Raw genomic sequence first — 16,908 nt, forward strand, 5'->3', positions numbered from 1 at the left:
TAGGATAACCACAGGGGGAAGTGTGGTCTGCGGGTTAGCTCTTGTGACCGAATCGAAAGTACTTGTAGTCAAATCCTGGCTTGTTTTGTTTCCTCTCTGGGAAAGATTGGTTCATGCTCACCTAGAATTGCTTTGTGTATATCTGAAGTGGTTTACATAGCACAAAATGCCTTACAGTAGTTCATGGCAGAGCACGGACAAGCAGATGATAGGTTGTTTCTGGTCTACCATTCTGGAAGTCTTTTTTCCATCTTTTTGGTGAGGAATCTTGCAAGTGTGTCTGGTGTACGTCACAGTTTGGCCTGTGATGCATTACCTCAATGTGAGTAGAAACTGAAGCAGATTTTGCTCTTGCATGGTAATCTAGTGACATAAGGTAACAAAACCAGTGAGGGCACGCAATTAAAGGACCTTAGTGGTCACTGATAAGAGGGCACAGAACGTAGGGGGCGTACACCCATTACAACGATGTGCTTACTTCGCGGCGACAGCACAACGCAATTTCAACATCGCGGGAAGCTTTACATCGTAAGGCGTAACAACGCAAGCCCTTGCATCGCATTGTCATTCACTTTGCATGCAATTAGGACGAATGGACGTTTCTTGTTTAACGCATGCCCTAGCGTATAGAATTCCCTATTTACAGAATGCAAATATAGTAAGTACTTTGCGTATATTTGGACAGCTGGTGAAAAACGGGGACCGTCCTGGCAAATCCGCGACGCCTGGTCCCCCTGTGACAGAAGTAATCTCTTTTTATGGGAAATTATAGGTCTTTCTTTTCAGCGTTGATGGTTATGAATGAAATCGTGCAGGAAGCTATGGTAAGGATTGCAGACACTCACTATGTTACAAAAGTGAGAGTTTCTAGTGTGTCTTCTAATTTGAGATTTGGCTAGTAAATTGAGTATCAGAATTGCTAGATAATCTTATTAAAGTTGCATAGCCAAGCCCATTCATTTGCCTTTCATCATGCCACTCTGCTGATCACTCCCACCTGGGATTGCTGTGGCGAAGGGCGTGGAGTGGAGAAAAGAATTAAAAAGTCCCTGGCGCACATTACCTCCCATAGTCTTCTGGAATGGCAAAAGCCTCTCCGTGCCCGACTTCATCCTGGCAAGTGTCAACATAGGAGAGTTAGCTTGTGGAATACAGCAGTAGAGGAGGGCTGTGCCCTGTCCCACCTTGCCTGCCCCTTATGTCACCCAGTGGAGGACCGGTGGGTCGGAGGAGTGGGTGCATGCGTCAAATAGATGTGGCATGTTTTTAAAATTTTATATCGTATTCCGAGGGTGAGTGTTATTAAGGCATGTGAAGGAGGGACTGAGTCGAGCGATTATAACTACTCTAGTTGCCATAAATGTTTACCAAAGTTGCTTATACTGTAAACATTCACACTTTATTCTTTAAAAAAAAAAACTTTATTTAAAATGTCATCATGACATAAACAAAACCAACAGTAACCCCCAGGTATGGGAGCATTATGGTGTGTACAATAGAGCAGTGTATCGAAGAGGACACCGGTAACGTCAGCTGGTACAGTACTGACAGCGAGTCCTGGAAATTGGGAAGGAAGTATAGGCGGCAGCGAACCCAATGAGAGCAGGGCTCATCCGTCATATACAGTGCGGGTCTGCAAGGCCGACTCAAGCCACAGAAAGACCACACTTGCAGTCAGGAGTTCATCTCCGTGGACTCCGATACCCGCAGGTAGTACTGTAGGGGTTGCCAAATGCCCCTTGGTCTGGAGGCTGGGGGCTGACGTGTGGCATACAGTTCACTTGTTGTATGCAGTGGGCACATGTCTGCTCCCTCAGTGTAGAGTGATTTCATGCTTAGCTAGTAGCAGTGCAATAGCACTGAATTGTTGGACATTTTTTTGGGGAGGAGGCAGGGGAGGAGAGGAGGAGGGGGGAGGAGAGTAGGGGAGGCACGGCCTAGCGGCCGTGCAATCAAGTAGTGAGGGGGCGGAGCTGGGGGAGGCTGTGGAAGAGAGTAGGCAAGGCGACACGGCGGGAGGGGGCGGAGCGGGTAAACAAAGACGGACATGCACGCGCCCGTGACTTTTAAGGTCAATGCGCATGCGCATAAGCTTAATGCGCATGCGCATTGACCTTAAAAGTCACGGGCACTGCAAGGAATCGCCACGATTCCTTGCAGTGTGGATAAAGAGTGGATAACTCGCAATACTCTCGCCTTGCTCGATGCGCATGCGCATCGACAGGCGAGACCTAAAAACAGAAGGGACACTTACCCGACCCGCAGCTCCACTAGGCATGAAGGCAACTGACGAAGTCAGAAAAAAATGAACAGGATGTTCTATGACACACTTTCCCCTTTATCCTCACCGGATTGGTGGCGCCATATTGGGGGAAGTACTGAAAAGCTCTGCTAGGTTTTAGGGGAGCAGACTAGCTGCTCACTTGTAAGGAATGGGACGGGGAGACAGGACGAGGAGGTAATGCCTTAACAGCTTTCAGTGCGTCGCAGTCAGAAACAGCTGAGGCGCTTTAGGGGAGCACGGGCAGACGGGCAAGAACCAACAGACAGGCAGAACCTGCATGTATTTGTATAAGCTCCCCTCCCACAAAACGACGGGGGGGGGGGGGGCAGAAATAGTTAGAAGTGAACACCGGCGCCTGGCATCTGGCTCAAGCCTGTCTCAAGCTTTCAGTGGTTCCAGCTCTCGAGCTAAAACAGCAATCATGCAAAGATATTATCGGTTACAAAGTATGCGAAAGTGTAAATAGTTGAGGAATAATTATTAAAACAAAACCGTGATAAGTGCCATGCTACAAAGAACCCAGGCAATCTTACACAAATTATATTCACTTACCAGCTTGGATGTTCCAGAATATCAAAAATTTAAATAATGGCCAGTATTTATTTTCTATGAAAGGAGGTTTAACCCGTAGTCCGTGACATTACCCAGTGCCACAAAACAGAACTCCCACTCTGGTCCATAACTACATATCACTGTCATTTGGAGCCAGCACTTTACTCGTAACACCGGCAGCACCACTCTAGGGCACGCTTACTGTACACTCACACCTACCCACTAGGACCCCCCTCGCTCGCACCTGTGCCGTGAATTGCGCCTTCTGCTGCTCAGCAGCCAGCATGGACTGCAACTCCGCGTTGACCTCTTTGGAACTACTGCCCGAAGAAAAGTCCATATTCGGAGAGTACTCGGCCATCGTGCCCAGTAACAACAGCTAATTCAGAAATACGACCTTCACCCAGTCTCTGCTACAGCCACAAAAAAAGCTAAACTGTACACACCCGGCTTTTTTTTTTAATGCACGTGCACCGCGGCCATCTTGGAACGGTTAGGATTTGCGAAATATCCGATAGACGCCTTGAACAGTACGTCACGATAAACGCATCCCAACGACCTTCTCATCATTATTTAAATGGTCATCTTAGATTAGAATACATTTTAGTAATGCTTATTTTGCTTCGAATCATCTTTATCCACTGATCACCAATAGAGCATTGCTGCGATTGCTTGTTTGGCGGTCATGCTGTAAGAAGAGGCGGAGTACAACGGATGTGACTTCAGCTACCATTACAGCTCTCTATCAAACTTTAGGGCACGCCCAGGTCGTTTACTTCCGGGTGGAGGAAGTAACCTTGATTGTCAGTTCTCTTCTCCCATCATGGCGGCGTTGTTGAGATTGAGCTGCTCCATGGGTGCGAAAGGTCAGTGGCTTACGTCGCAACATGTTTGTGGAAATTACTTTGTTAAGGGGCACAGTGTGTATGTATAGTGGCTGTCACAGTCCGTTGACTGTCAACCCATGTCTATGAAGTCGTGGGGAGTTTCCATCACCACTCCATCTCAAGCGAAGTTAGCAGACAATTCTAAACAATAATTGCATTTGTATAGCGCTTAGTACCCCTGGCAAGACTTTAAAGTGCTTTCGCCGAGAAGCGATTAATTACGACATGGACGATAAATTGCTGCAATACCGTTATACAAAAATGTTTTCAACAACTCGATTATTGCGAGTGCTTTTTTAAACCAAGACATTGGTTTTTGAGGGCAAACATCACTGTCGGAGGTAAAACGATCCAGGGTAAAGTTCATATGGCGTGGAAGGAGATCACTGATCGAAACCTGATTTGAATATGAATTGAGACCAGGAAGTAAAATTCAAGTATTACTTGTGAGTGAGAATATTATTGCAAAGTGGCAGCATGATTTTAAGTAGGTATTTGAAGACAAATGGGGGCGAAGCATATACTGTTGCCCATGTCTTCAAGGTGACGGAAAACTACAACTCTGTAAAAGAGAAGTTATGCAAAGTGCCTTTTATTATAAGAAAATAACTGGAGCAACAAATTGAAGACCTTTTGAAGCACAATTTCACTAAGTCTGTTGAGGCCACACTTTTGGTCTGACCAACTGTTTTGGCACAGAAGAAGACAGGCGATTTATACATCTGTATTGAACTTTGAAGTCTTAATTAATATCTCTTGGTTGAAAATAAGCCTTTGCCCAGAATTTAAGATTTAATTGCTGCAGTGGTTTAGGCCAGATGGCATACTAAGCTGGATTTAAGAGGCACTTGTTGCATGTTAGTTTGTCGCCATTGTACATCATTTTATTACGATGAGTGGTACTTACCAGGGTGGTACTTACCAGTTTTGTTATCTGTCTATTTTCTCTGGCCTCCTTGGCATCAGTGTTTCAAAGGGTCGTTCACAAAATGTTGAAAAACCTTAAAATGCTGTCCCATTCCAGGATGATATCTAAATATTTGGTGAACACCTTGAGAAAGATGATTATGCAGAAGAGAACGTTTTGGAAATTCTAAATGGAAGAGTGCCCCTTTTGAAAAGACATCACTGACAGACTACATGGGCTGTCCAACTACCCTGAACCAGGGACAGTAAGTTATTCCACCAAACAGATGGTTCAGGTGAAAAGGAACACAGTTAACACTTAAACAATAAACATTCCTGCTGATTTATGGAGCAGACCGACACGAGCAATTAAAAGCGCAGTATTGAGTTCCTGCCACTGAAGTTTTTAGTGAATATATTTGGTTCCTAAACATTGGATGGTTGTAAACCTGCAGTTGTTGGAGTGGAATTTCGACCTTCATGCTAAATCATTTTTGATTGGCCAGAGGTAGAATTGTACGCTCAAAAATTATCTGTCCTGAAGATGACCGCGTAGTTTCCATGCGTTTGAAACGCCGTCAACGCTTTTTGTGGCCATAATTCATTAAGGACACATTTTGTTTTTGTTGTTCCTTTTTGTATTGATAATGTTTGTCTGTTAACCACTAGTTTGGCATGTGGAATGTTTGCTTTTGTATTTGCCAACTCTTCTTTGAGCGCTATGATTCTTTTTTGAATTTTTTATGAAAAATATTTATAGAATAAATTATAACTGATTTTGATAATCCGTCAATGTGTGTATATAGGCTTCTTCTTCTTTTAGTTTTTTCACTCTAATGTTTATTGTTTAAGTGTTAACTGTGTTCCTTTTGAAAAGACAAGCATAGCCTTAGAACCAAAGGGATTGATTTAATGGTTTATATGTTGACAGGCGATGGTGTGAGACCCAAACCTAGTTTGGTAAAAATCATTGAGGCAGCACCTCCACCTTTTCACAAGGAATAGTTATGATAATTTTTCAGCATGCGAGAATTTTATGCCAAGATTGCCAAAGGATTTGCAAGTATAGTTAAATGCTTTAGACCTTTGCTAAAGAAGAATGCAACATATAGTTGGACTGAGTAGTGTCCAGATGCATTTGAAAAGATCAGAGTGTGATTGAGAATGCACCAACTTTGCAAACGCTTGTGGAAGGAAGCGATGTATCATCATGGATTGAATGCATGTTCTTGTGATTTGCATGCAGTGTTAAGTCAGGTTGCTAAGGAGACTTCATTGTGACTTTTGTTCCTCGCACCTTACGAGGGGTGGAACTTTGATACTCAGTTATTGTGTATGAGATGTTGGCATATGTGGGTAATCAGAAAGCTCAAGGCTTATGAGGCTAAAGCTTCATTTTGAAAAGTAACCATTTTCCATGTGCGTGCATTCTATCTGAATATAGTGTGAGTAAAAATGACAGCTCCCTTACCAGTAGTTGAATACAATTTAGTGTTAGAATGAATTCAAACAGAGGGCAATTCGAGAGCAGATCTGTTGTCGCCTAGCTCAGCCTTGCCTTGCCAGACCCAGCCAGTCGATCGCGGATCGCGGATTAAGCTGTTCGTGGACTGCAGGAGGAGACCGCCGGCTCGCGTGGTGGGGCGCACCGAGTGAGGACACCGATAGTGCCGCCTAGCCAACACTGGTGAGCCCAGAAACTCCTTTCCGCCGCTAAACGCCCCCCAGCCTCGCAGCTCGCGGTTCACGCTGTGCAGGGAGTGGGGTGGAGCAGGACGGGGGATCGGACGAGAGCAAACCGGAAGCCACCAGTGGGAGTGGAAAACGGCACCCTGCCAACACAGGTGAGCCAGGAAACTCCTTTCTGCCGCTAAAACGCCGAGAAGCAAACCGGAAGCCACCAGAGGGAGTGGAAAACTGCACCCTGCACCCAGGACAAATAGAGCGGTGTGTGGGGCAGCGCAGTATCACAGCTTGGGAGAGCGCATCTGGACGCGGTAGTAAGCCGCAGTAGCCGACAACCGGGTCACAGTCATACCCCCCCCCCCCGGCAATGCAGTAACACAGAACTCAGAACTCAGTAGTCAGCTGCCCCCAAACCCCCTCGGAGAATAGGAATACAGAGGAAGTCTACAGAGGCATAGTGAAAACTGTTTTATCCCACGGCGTGAAACTCAGTGAGAAACCATACAATACCAGAAGCCAAAACAAGGGAGGATCCAGTATAAGGAGAACAAGGCTAAAAATAGCCAGAAGATATCGTAAGAGAGTACAACAAGGGCGGCAGGCAGGCAAGTCAGTGGGCACAAGGCACAACAGAGGTAAGTGTAAAGTTACAGTTATTTATTAACTCTTAAAACTGAGAAACGATCACACCAAACGATCAATAGAAGTACTACATTTTAGGCAATCAAACTAAGAAATGGGACCAAAAAAAGGGCAAATTCAGCGGAAAGAAGATAGCCCAGAGAAGAGCAAAATATTGGAGGGCTCAATATCATTGGAAGAGAGCAAAGAAAGTCAGGCATCAACCACGGAGAATAATAAGGGGCGTCGCAAGAAAAGAAAAGTGAAAAGAGCAACTAAAAACGCCAAACAGGCTAAAAGGGACTGTGTTCAAACAAACGCCAAACAGAAAGACAATACGCTAACCTCCAAATCTATAAAGGATTTTGTAGGGAAACACTACAAATCAATAGAGACAGCAATCAGTCTGGACCCCGAGAAAGATATGGAAGAACACGGCGCGGAGGGAGAAGGAGAGACTGGATCAGCAGGGGAGAATCAGAAAAGGAAAGAAACAGGAAGATTCACGGATGAAGCTCCTCTCGATATAGAAGCAGGAAGGGAGGACTCCATATTAATAAACCTGACGCTCCAGAGTCAAAATATTCATATCCCTGCACCCCGTCTCTCATCATCCCCAAAATTATTCTCATTACAGTCACCAGGAAATGAGGAGCGAAGGGGAAATGAATTACAGAGACAGAGCGCAATCTGGGGCGGTGGGCCTGATCAATCCCCACAACATCAAAGCACCCTAAATTCTCCTCCACATCAAGAACCCACAAGAACAGGTCGTCAAATAAACCCAGACAGAGACCACACACAGGATACGGAGTGTTCCGTAACACCCTCTTCCTCATTGGTAGACCTTATATTGATGTTACAAAAGACACTACAAGGAATCCTTGAAGTAACACTCTCAAATAATGGAGTGCTGAAAACTCAGAAATTGTACCTAAAAAAGATCGAAGAGGAACTAGCGGGGATAAAGAATCAGATGCCAAGGATGCTAAGCCCAATAGTCACCGAACAACCGGCTGATGGAAGCGTAGAGATTGAACTGGTGGAATCATCTGTTGGAAACCCAGCAGGATCCGTACTACCAACAACTCAAAATCTATCAAAGGTCTCTGTGGAAGCATCAGAAAATGTATACATCTCCAGATGCCCAATGCTGATAAAAAGGCGCAGGGTGTATACAGTGGCCGCCCTTAAGAGTAGGGCTAGAAAGAAGCGAGAGCAAACCTTAAAAGTAAAGAGAAAAGGGAGGAAAGCTGGGAAGGAGGCACAGTTAGTCCTAAACGCATCAGCCCCGATATATGTTCCAAACAGTCCAAGGCAAGGGGAGTATAACCTAAGAACGACCCCGACAAACTCAAGAAAAACCTGGAGAACAATGGCCACAAAAGAGAAACCAACAACATCCGGTATTACAAAACAGAAAGTGAGAATAGCCTCAGGGCAACCAAATAGGGGCCTTAGGGTCGAAAGTCCACAAGACCAGGTAATACTAAGGTCGGGAAATACTGGGTTGCGGACAGGGAGATCAAAGGCTAGACAGCATCATTATGAAACCCCCCAAAAAATACAAGAGAGAAACATCAATAAATGGGTGTATTTAGATCACATGCAGTCGGGGAAAAGGGGAAGCATGAATAGGAAAAGAAATCCCCTGAACAGAGCACAGATTTTGAAAGTCTTTGCTGAATGTAGCAGTCTATGGGGGATCAATACAAGCGATCTCCGGCAAGTTGGTTTCATTGAAAACAGAAACGGTAAAGAAATAACAAAAGTGTCACTTCACTCAGACCTGGTAAAAACGGCAATTTTAAAAGCCACCAAAGAGATAAACCACCTGGGAATAAGGATAATTCCGGAGAGGGAAGTAAAAGTCCCCATGGATAATACTTTCTTAAAACATCATGCAGGTTTGGGGAAAAGACAAGTGAAACTTTATAGAGATGAGGAAGGAAACCAAAGCCGCCTGAACATAGAAATAGACAATGTAGGAAACGAAGACCTTTGGGGCAATTGGTCGCAATGTAGTAGTCCAAGGTCCGACCTAAACGAATGTCATACGGAGACTGAGGGAGAAGAGGATGGCATGAGTGAGGTAGAATAGGATGAGGGGGTGTCGCAAAGTCTAGGTCTCCTAACATGGAATGTGAACGGGTTAGGCAATGAGAAAAAGAGAGAAACTATAAAGGATATAGTAAATAAAGTGGACATTGCCTGCCTCCAAGAGACCTGGACATGCGACGAAACCCCGATCAACGAAGGTTACCTACAAGTAAACCGCCCGGCTAAGAAACAGAACTATGGCCGCCCGTCGGGGGGATTAATGACATTGGTTTCAACAAAAGTGCTCAGAGAAGTAACATCGATAAAAATGAAATGTAAATGGGTTCTGACTAGCAGAATTGAATTACTGACTGTGGAAAAGAAGTATAAAATGCTGACCATAATGAATGTGTACACGCAGTGGGAAAATGGGGTAGAGTACGAGAATGAGATGAAGCTCTTTAAAGAAGATGTAGATTTTGTAGCAGAAAAATATGCATTGGATACTGTGATAATAATGGGTGATTTCAACCATAAACTAAACCCAAAAAAGGCGGATATTTGGAACAGAGAAATGTTAGAGGTGTTTGGAATTAACCCAGCAATTTTTCCAGTAGGGGTGATATCGAAACAGGATTCGGATCTTGTTCACTTCTTAGGTGGTAGGGGCTTCCAATGCTTGAATGGAAGAATGAAGCTTGACTGCCCAGCAGGCAAAACTTTTAAAATAGGCTCTCAGAATTGTCCAATTGATTACATGTTCTTACAAGCCTGGAACTTCTCCCAAGTACGGGAATTCAAGTTGGAACAAAAAGAGATCAGTGACCATAACCTTTTACACCTAACAATACAAGGGGGAAGAAGCCTATCTAGAGATAAAGTGATCCCCCAGGAGGTTGAGTACCCCAAACGTGTGACGACACGACTCACGGAGGAATATCAGGCAAAACTGTCAGCTATGCAAATTAAAATTGAACCGGAAAACCTAGAGAATAAATCCTTGAACTGGTTCATAGAAAAAGTAGAGGAAGTAGTCCAATGTTTAAGAATAGAACTGAAAAGGGTTAAAAATCATAGTAGGAAACCACCCTGTAGAGTAAAATGGTTTTCCGTGGAGTGCCAATCCAAAAAAAGGGAGATTCGGGCAGCACAAAGAAGGCAAAAAAAGAACTTCACCCAGGAGAGACAGGACCACATAACCCGACTAAAAAGAGATTATAAAAAAATGGTAAATGACGCAAAAAGGTCATTTAAAGAGAAATGTTGGTCAAATCTGTTGGAAGCGATTGAGGAAAAAAACCTCAGACAATTTTGGAAATTGGTAAAGGCGGCCTTTAGCCCTTCTGACGGGGAACTAAAATGCGTAGTCAGTGATGCCGCATGGGAGAAGCATATAAGGGAATTGTACGGGGCAAGAACACCTATAGCCCAGGTAGCGACTCAAAAATGGCAAGAAATATCAGCAGAACTAAAAGCTAAATTCAACGTAAAGCAAGTTGAAGATACTATAAGAAATCTGAAATTAACCCGTGCAGCAGGTCCTGATAATCTCCCAGCAATAATACTAAAGTCAGACGTTAAGTGGTGGGCAAGATTTTTTGCACAGATGTTTAGTATAATACTAACAGATGGCAAAATGCCATTTAACTGGAAGGGTGCGATAATTAGGCCCATTCATAAGAAAGGAAGTATGGAGGCCCCACAAAATTACCGCCTGATTAACCTCCTAGACATAGGAGAGAAAGTTTTTTCTAAAATTGTACTAAATCAACTTAATATATGGGTAAAGGAGCTCCAAATTGTCCCTATAGAACAGGGAGGATTCAGGGAAGGACACTCCACAATAGACCACGGTTTTGCACTGTGGGCCATGGCAAAGAAGTCAACGTAACAAAATGGCAAGCTATGTTGTTGTTTCGTTGACTTCCGAGCAGCATTCGATTCAGTTGATCGTGCATGCCTATGGGAAACATTGTTGAAGGTAAATATCCCCAGTGACCTTTTATCAATAATAAAGGAATTACACAATGAGAACTGGGCACAAGTCATCAAGGATACAATGGGTTCATTGACGCAAAAATTACCCATAAACAATGGTTTAAGACAGGGATGCGTGTTAGCCCCTCTGTTGTTCTCTATATTCCTATCGGACCTTCCGGCCCACCTAGAGGTAGAGGGTAGTGCAAGCCCAAGAATGGATGGTAACAAGGTGTCCTGCCTACTATATGCCGATGATCTGGTTATAGTAGACCAGACAGAGAGAGGCCTCCAAAGAAAGCTTAATGCCTTCAACGCTTACTGTGTTAGTAAATTTCTAAATGTCAACCTAGATAAAACCAAAGTTCTTTGCTTTGGGAAAAAAATAAGCAAATATAACTGGTACCTAGGTGAGCTTAAACTGGAGACGGTTAATGAGTATCGCTACCTAGGGATATGGTTTGACAAAAGACTAAAATGGGATACGCATTTGGAATCACAGAAAGCCAAAGCACATACATCGATAGGCGGCCTAAAAATATTCAATAGGGATTATGGAGAAATGTCACATCAACCAATATTAAGAGCCTTTGAGGCAATGATACCCCCCCAAGTTCTGTATGGGGCAGAAATCCTTTATTTGAGCGGTAAGGGAGCCTGGGACTTGATGGAGGGAAAATGCCTCAAAGGACTCCTTTCTCTCCCACAATCCGCTATGGTGCAAGCTATAAGAAGAGAAATAGGCACTAAGTCCTGGGAGATACTAACGCAAATGGCAATACTCAGACTCTGGAAACGAATGGAAGACCCAGAAGGACAAAAAGTAGCACAATGGTGCAGGAAGGAAATACAATCAAGTAACCTAAAATGGGCAAAAAGGTGTAGGGAAAGAGTAACCCGAATCTGTAAAAGATTAAATGTAGAGGTGAACCAGGAAACACATCAACCCCTCTGTTCTAGGAGTGAGTTGAAATTAAAGGGGAAGGAAATATCGGAAAAGACTGATATGGAATACTTAGCGGAAAAGAAATCAGTATCACATATGATGGGCGCTTGGATAAATGAAAATTGGTTCCCTTATCTAGACCGCCTACCCAACCGTGGCTTTAGGCAGGAGATCTTAAGGCTGCGGGTTGGTATAAACCCATTGTTAACAAATAAAGATCTGAGAATGAAAATGTTAGACCAAAAGGGGTGTTGCAAGTGTAATTAGGGATGCAAAGGAGACTGGGTTCACATACTCCTCGACTGCCTGTCTCTATTGGAACAGCGGAAACGGTGGCTACGACCAGTGTTCCTAAAATATGCTATAAACTCTAGAGTGCAGGCAGCCAACTTATTAACTGAAATCCCGAACATTGATATTGCAATTGCTCTAGGGAAATACATAAAAGTAGTACTGAGTGATCTAAGAAACCGGGAATAAGATCTAGGAGCTAAAAGTATTTTAATTTAACCCCTTCAGTGCTAATGACAAGGGTAAGTCGTCATGGAGTTTCCATTGATTTCAATGGAAATTACATGCGAAGCCATAAAACACCTTAGCATCCAAGTGGTTAATGAAATTTCACTAGCAGAAGGGAATTGAATAGGTTTTAATCATAAATGCAGAAATTTAACTTAATTTGACATTTTTAGGTTGTGAACAAATGAAGATGTGTGTGTAAGAGTTTTTAACTTATATTGGATTAATTTTATTGTATAATGTTTTAAATGTTTTGATGTGAATAATTTTACCTTTTTGATATCGCCTCTTGCACCTGTTTAAATGACTATGGTCATAATAAACTTATCTTTGACTTGACTTGAGAGCAGATTGTCTGTTCTTCCTATTGATGAGTGGCATGGATGAACTTGATGAAATTGAAGAAAATGTAATTGCTGAGGTGAACGTAGATGCAATGATTTGAAAGAATAGAATGGAAAGTTGAAATGTGGAAAGATGCCTTGATTCAAGAAATTGCTGAAATGTTTGGCTGACTCATAGAAAACTCTTAATCAAGAATTATAACCGTCTTGGAAAATAGCATAAGAATTGTAAGAATTGGTTGGAATGTCGCTATGTGGAAGCAAATTGGCCTTCTTTCGTGTCTTAGTGAGAACATACTGAGTTCTGATCATGAGGAACACATGAGCATTATTCACCTAAGGACATGTTCATGAGCATTCATTAGGACCATGCATAGATGCTGATGTGGACAGGAAAGACAGTAAATGCATCAAGAGCATGAGTGACAAATATTTAGTGACAGACACCACAAGAGGAATCTGCACCCTGCCCTGATAAGGCATGGAAGATAGAAGGTATAGACTTTATTTGGGCAGTTTCACATCCATCCCAGTTGTGTGATACTTTGAATGTGGGTATTAACCTTTCTCTCCCATGTTGCGTCTTTGAACCCATGACAGTGGAATTTACAAAGTTTCTGCAAGATGTTTGACAAAAAAGCTGTGCCTGAAATCATACTGACTGAAAATAATGTGCAGTTCTCTTCAGGGGCAATGATGGACTTTTTCAAGCAATCTGGTGTTACGCATTTACCTACATCGTCATATAGACCTCTAAGTAACGGCATGGTGAACTGTGTTCAGATCACTTCTAATTTTGAAGAGAATTTTTGAGCTTTAAGAGAGTTACTCTTGGCCTACTGCATGGCACCTCATATTGCAATAGGAGAAAGCAAGCTTCATTTGAGCTGCTGCGAGAAAGATAGGCTTTGTCAGAGATAAATCCATTCCATTATGGTTGTTAGTTGGAGACAGTAGAAAGCAATAGCTCGGTGAGTTGTGGAATCCCAATAGAGCTAAGTACAAAGGAAATGTACCACTATGAGTGATCGGTGTGGTGTTGGAATTCGGAGAATTGGTGAGTGGGTATGTGAGAAGGATCTTGTGTAGATGAAGAAAAGCTGTCAAGGTTTCGACTACCTGCAGGTATGGTGGAAGTCAGAGGGGCTGTAGTAAAGCTGGACATTGGTCAGTGGTGGCATGCAGTTTGGCCAGAGTGCCATGTAAGCAGGCTTGCTAAGGTGTTTGGGAGTTAAATGTTGTGCTTGCCGCAAGATCAGGAGAGCACTTTTGAAGTTGGAAGCAAGCCGATTAGTTCTCAACAAAAGATGGTCAACAGACCAACATGAAATATGCAATCTTTGTCATTTTTGTCTCGGTGCCAATGTTGGGTGGCTTCTGCAAAAATTTATCATACCTCTCATGTTTCTGATCATTATATTGACTGTTGCTTATGTGAGAATAAATGTGATCATTTTTTGTTGGTGTTTTTATGAAATTCATTTGTTTACCGTGATATTTTTGACTTGTGTTATGGAGGAGGAATGTAGTGTAATTGAGTTGTGTACCATGTCACCCTTCAAGCAACATAGCCCTTTAGTGTCTCACTCTCTTTATTCTCTTATTGTCACATATCTCCTTTATTAATTCACAGCAGATTAATTCATGCTGTGTTCCTAATGCGTGTACCCAGTACTTCTTATGCCTGCTTTAACTGTCATTTCAACACCTTCCTCGTGCACTGTAAGTACCTTCCTGTGACTGTTAGGTGCACAGACAGTGAAATAAATGAGGATGGAGTCAAAGCTTCTCATAGAACTTCAGCAAAGAGCAGCTAATTCGTTCTTCTTGAGTACTGCCATATGGTAGAGGTTGTGAGAAGTTGGCCTGGTATATGATGCTCACTAGTTCTAGTGATCACCTTGTACCATGCCAAGCAACCCTTATGATGATTGGTTGTAAGTCAACCTTATAGACCAGCTATCCTAGTGGTAGCATGGACAAAGCAGTCTTAGGCTAAACTCTGTAAAGGCATGTGAAGCAAGCTGTTTTACCATACACAATCCCCTTGAATACCAAATGAAAGGACACCACACAGATATAAATTGAAAATATATATATATTTATTTACTTCAAATATCCCCTATACTCTTTATGAGCACAGAAGCAAATGCGTTAAAACAAAACACAGTTTAAATAAACAAAAGTTGCAAATATGGATGAGCCCTAGGGGCCACCTAAACCATATACTAAAATAGTGGTATAAGAACCACCAATCTGAAAGGAAATAGGCCTAGGGCCTGGGGAATCGCTGGAGCTGTTCGGGACTAACAGTGAAGAAGTCGGGAAAGGCCCGCGGGACTCGGGTGCAGCGCTTAAAGCACACGCATGCACCAATGCAATGTCAATGGTGCGTAAAAGTTATAAAGTTACTGTTTAAGGAACCTTTGACTGACCTAGAAGGACAAAACTTTAGATCTAGGCACTAGAGGTGTGTACCAGTGTAGGAACACCGGCGTTGCTGAGTTACCTCACCCACAGGAAGCGGGTGCACAGGTGCCAAGTAGTGTCGGGTTTCGTCACGCAGGTCGATGGTGCCTGGAGATGAAGATGCTGCAGGCGGGTCGTCGAGGAGAGTTCCGGTGGATCCAAGGATGGATCTGAAGATGTGAAGACCTGAAAGCAGAGGGGACAATGTTCAAAGTCACTAGCCAGTGATTACCGTGGAACCAGGATGGAACCAGGCGATGTCGGGTGCAAACAGGTGAAGAGGTGCAGCTTGTCTCCGCAGCCACGTGGACACGAAGAGGTCAAGGACGTCCAGGAGTCGATCACGAGCTGTCCCACGAAGGCTCTAGCTGATGGCGGTGTTGGCAACTTGATTGGAGCAAACAGGCTTTGGCTAATGCAAGCCACGCAGGAAGTGAAGAAAGCTTGTTACTCGGACCCGCAAGGTCAGAGCGAGTGCTCCTTTTCAGGGGAGCAAGGGCCAGTCTGGAGCAACCAGACCAGCGGTGTTGTTTGTAGGTTTCGTCGCCAAGATGGCCGCTAGCCACGTGGCAAGTTGCCGGGATGGCGCGTCGAGTGGCAAAATGCAAAAGGGCCCCACGCAGATCGTGGAGATGCTGGGGGTCTGATCTTCGGTGCAGATGCTGCTCGGTGGTGGGGCTTCTCAAACCCCAAAGCACAGCGTGGAGGGAGCCTCGGGTGCTGCGCAGTCAGCTTCTCGGGGGTCTTTCGAGATGGCCGGTCCTACGTCTCTCGATGCCTCCATGGGTCTCTTCTTTTCAGGGACTGTGGATCGGGCTGTGAGATGTCTGGGAATCCAGGTCTTGTCGGGCTCTGGGCTCGGGCTCGGGCTCCGGCGGGAGGCGGCGGCAAAGTAGACGTCGAGTTGCTGGTTGGTGCCTGTATTCACAGGGTGGTCACTCCTTGGCCACAAGGGAGATTCTCTTCAGTCTTCTGTGCAGCAGAATGTCGAAGTCCAGTTTTCTTCTTAGTTTCAAGTCGAGTTCAGGATGATCTGTAGTCTTGGGACACAGCTCCTACTCTTATTCCAAATCTGGGGGCCTGATCACCTGCTAGGTCCCTCCTCTGGGTGGGACCAGGAAGGGGGGTGGTTACACCCCCTTTCCTTTGTCCAGCTTCGCGCCAGGACTGGGGCTGGAAAGCCCCAGCACCGGTTTGGACTGGCTTATGCACAGGGACACCTTGTGTGCCCCAGGCATGTCTCTTTCTATTCAGCCCTGTCCTACCCAATACACAAAATCCTGTCTGGGGTGGTGCTAGCACCTCCCAAGGCAGGAAACCCTTTGTCCAAGCCTCCCTCGCTGGAAGACTCCCAGCAGCAGGAGGTCAGACTTGTGTCTGTGGTGGCAGCATCCATTTTGTGATGCTGAGGCTCTAGTTTAACTTTAAACGGGGTTCAGGTTATGTACATGTCGTGTCCCTCTAGAAGGGTGGAATGCTACCCCCGTCGCCAGAACGGGCGAGGGGGTAGTATTCCAATTCGTATGACACCTTACTCGACATGTTTTGATAAAGCCAAACCAAAGTTAGCAAATAACCGCGAGGATTATAATGCACTTAAGAGTATATGGTATGGCAGTATCATGGAACAGCTACAGGAAGTGGTTCCGAAAGCTGCAGACAGGCTCAGCTCATGCT

General features: G+C 44.3%; 2 protein-coding genes across 2 annotated transcripts in view; one reads left to right on the top strand and one right to left on the bottom strand.

Annotated features, from left to right (window-relative positions):
• TIMM8B (translocase of inner mitochondrial membrane 8 homolog B) overlaps positions 1-3,267 on the bottom strand; it is a 66,634-nt gene extending 63,367 nt beyond the window's left edge. The window contains exon 1 of the mRNA XM_078681842.1: positions 3,081-3,267. Coding sequence (XP_078537968.1) covers positions 3,081-3,197 — 117 coding nt within the window. The 5' untranslated portion in view covers positions 3,198-3,267. The remainder of the gene's footprint in view (positions 1-3,080) is intronic.
• A 289-nt stretch (positions 3,268-3,556) lies between these two features.
• The window catches only part of SDHD (succinate dehydrogenase complex subunit D), a 64,712-nt gene continuing 51,360 nt past the window's right edge, over positions 3,557-16,908 (top strand). The window contains exon 1 of the mRNA XM_078681844.1: positions 3,557-3,702. Coding sequence (XP_078537970.1) covers positions 3,660-3,702 — 43 coding nt within the window. The 5' untranslated portion in view covers positions 3,557-3,659. The remainder of the gene's footprint in view (positions 3,703-16,908) is intronic.

Source organism: Lissotriton helveticus, chromosome 3_1, assembly GCF_964261635.1.
Source record: "Lissotriton helveticus chromosome 3_1, aLisHel1.1, whole genome shotgun sequence".
Lineage (NCBI taxonomy): Eukaryota > Metazoa > Chordata > Amphibia > Caudata > Salamandridae > Lissotriton > Lissotriton helveticus.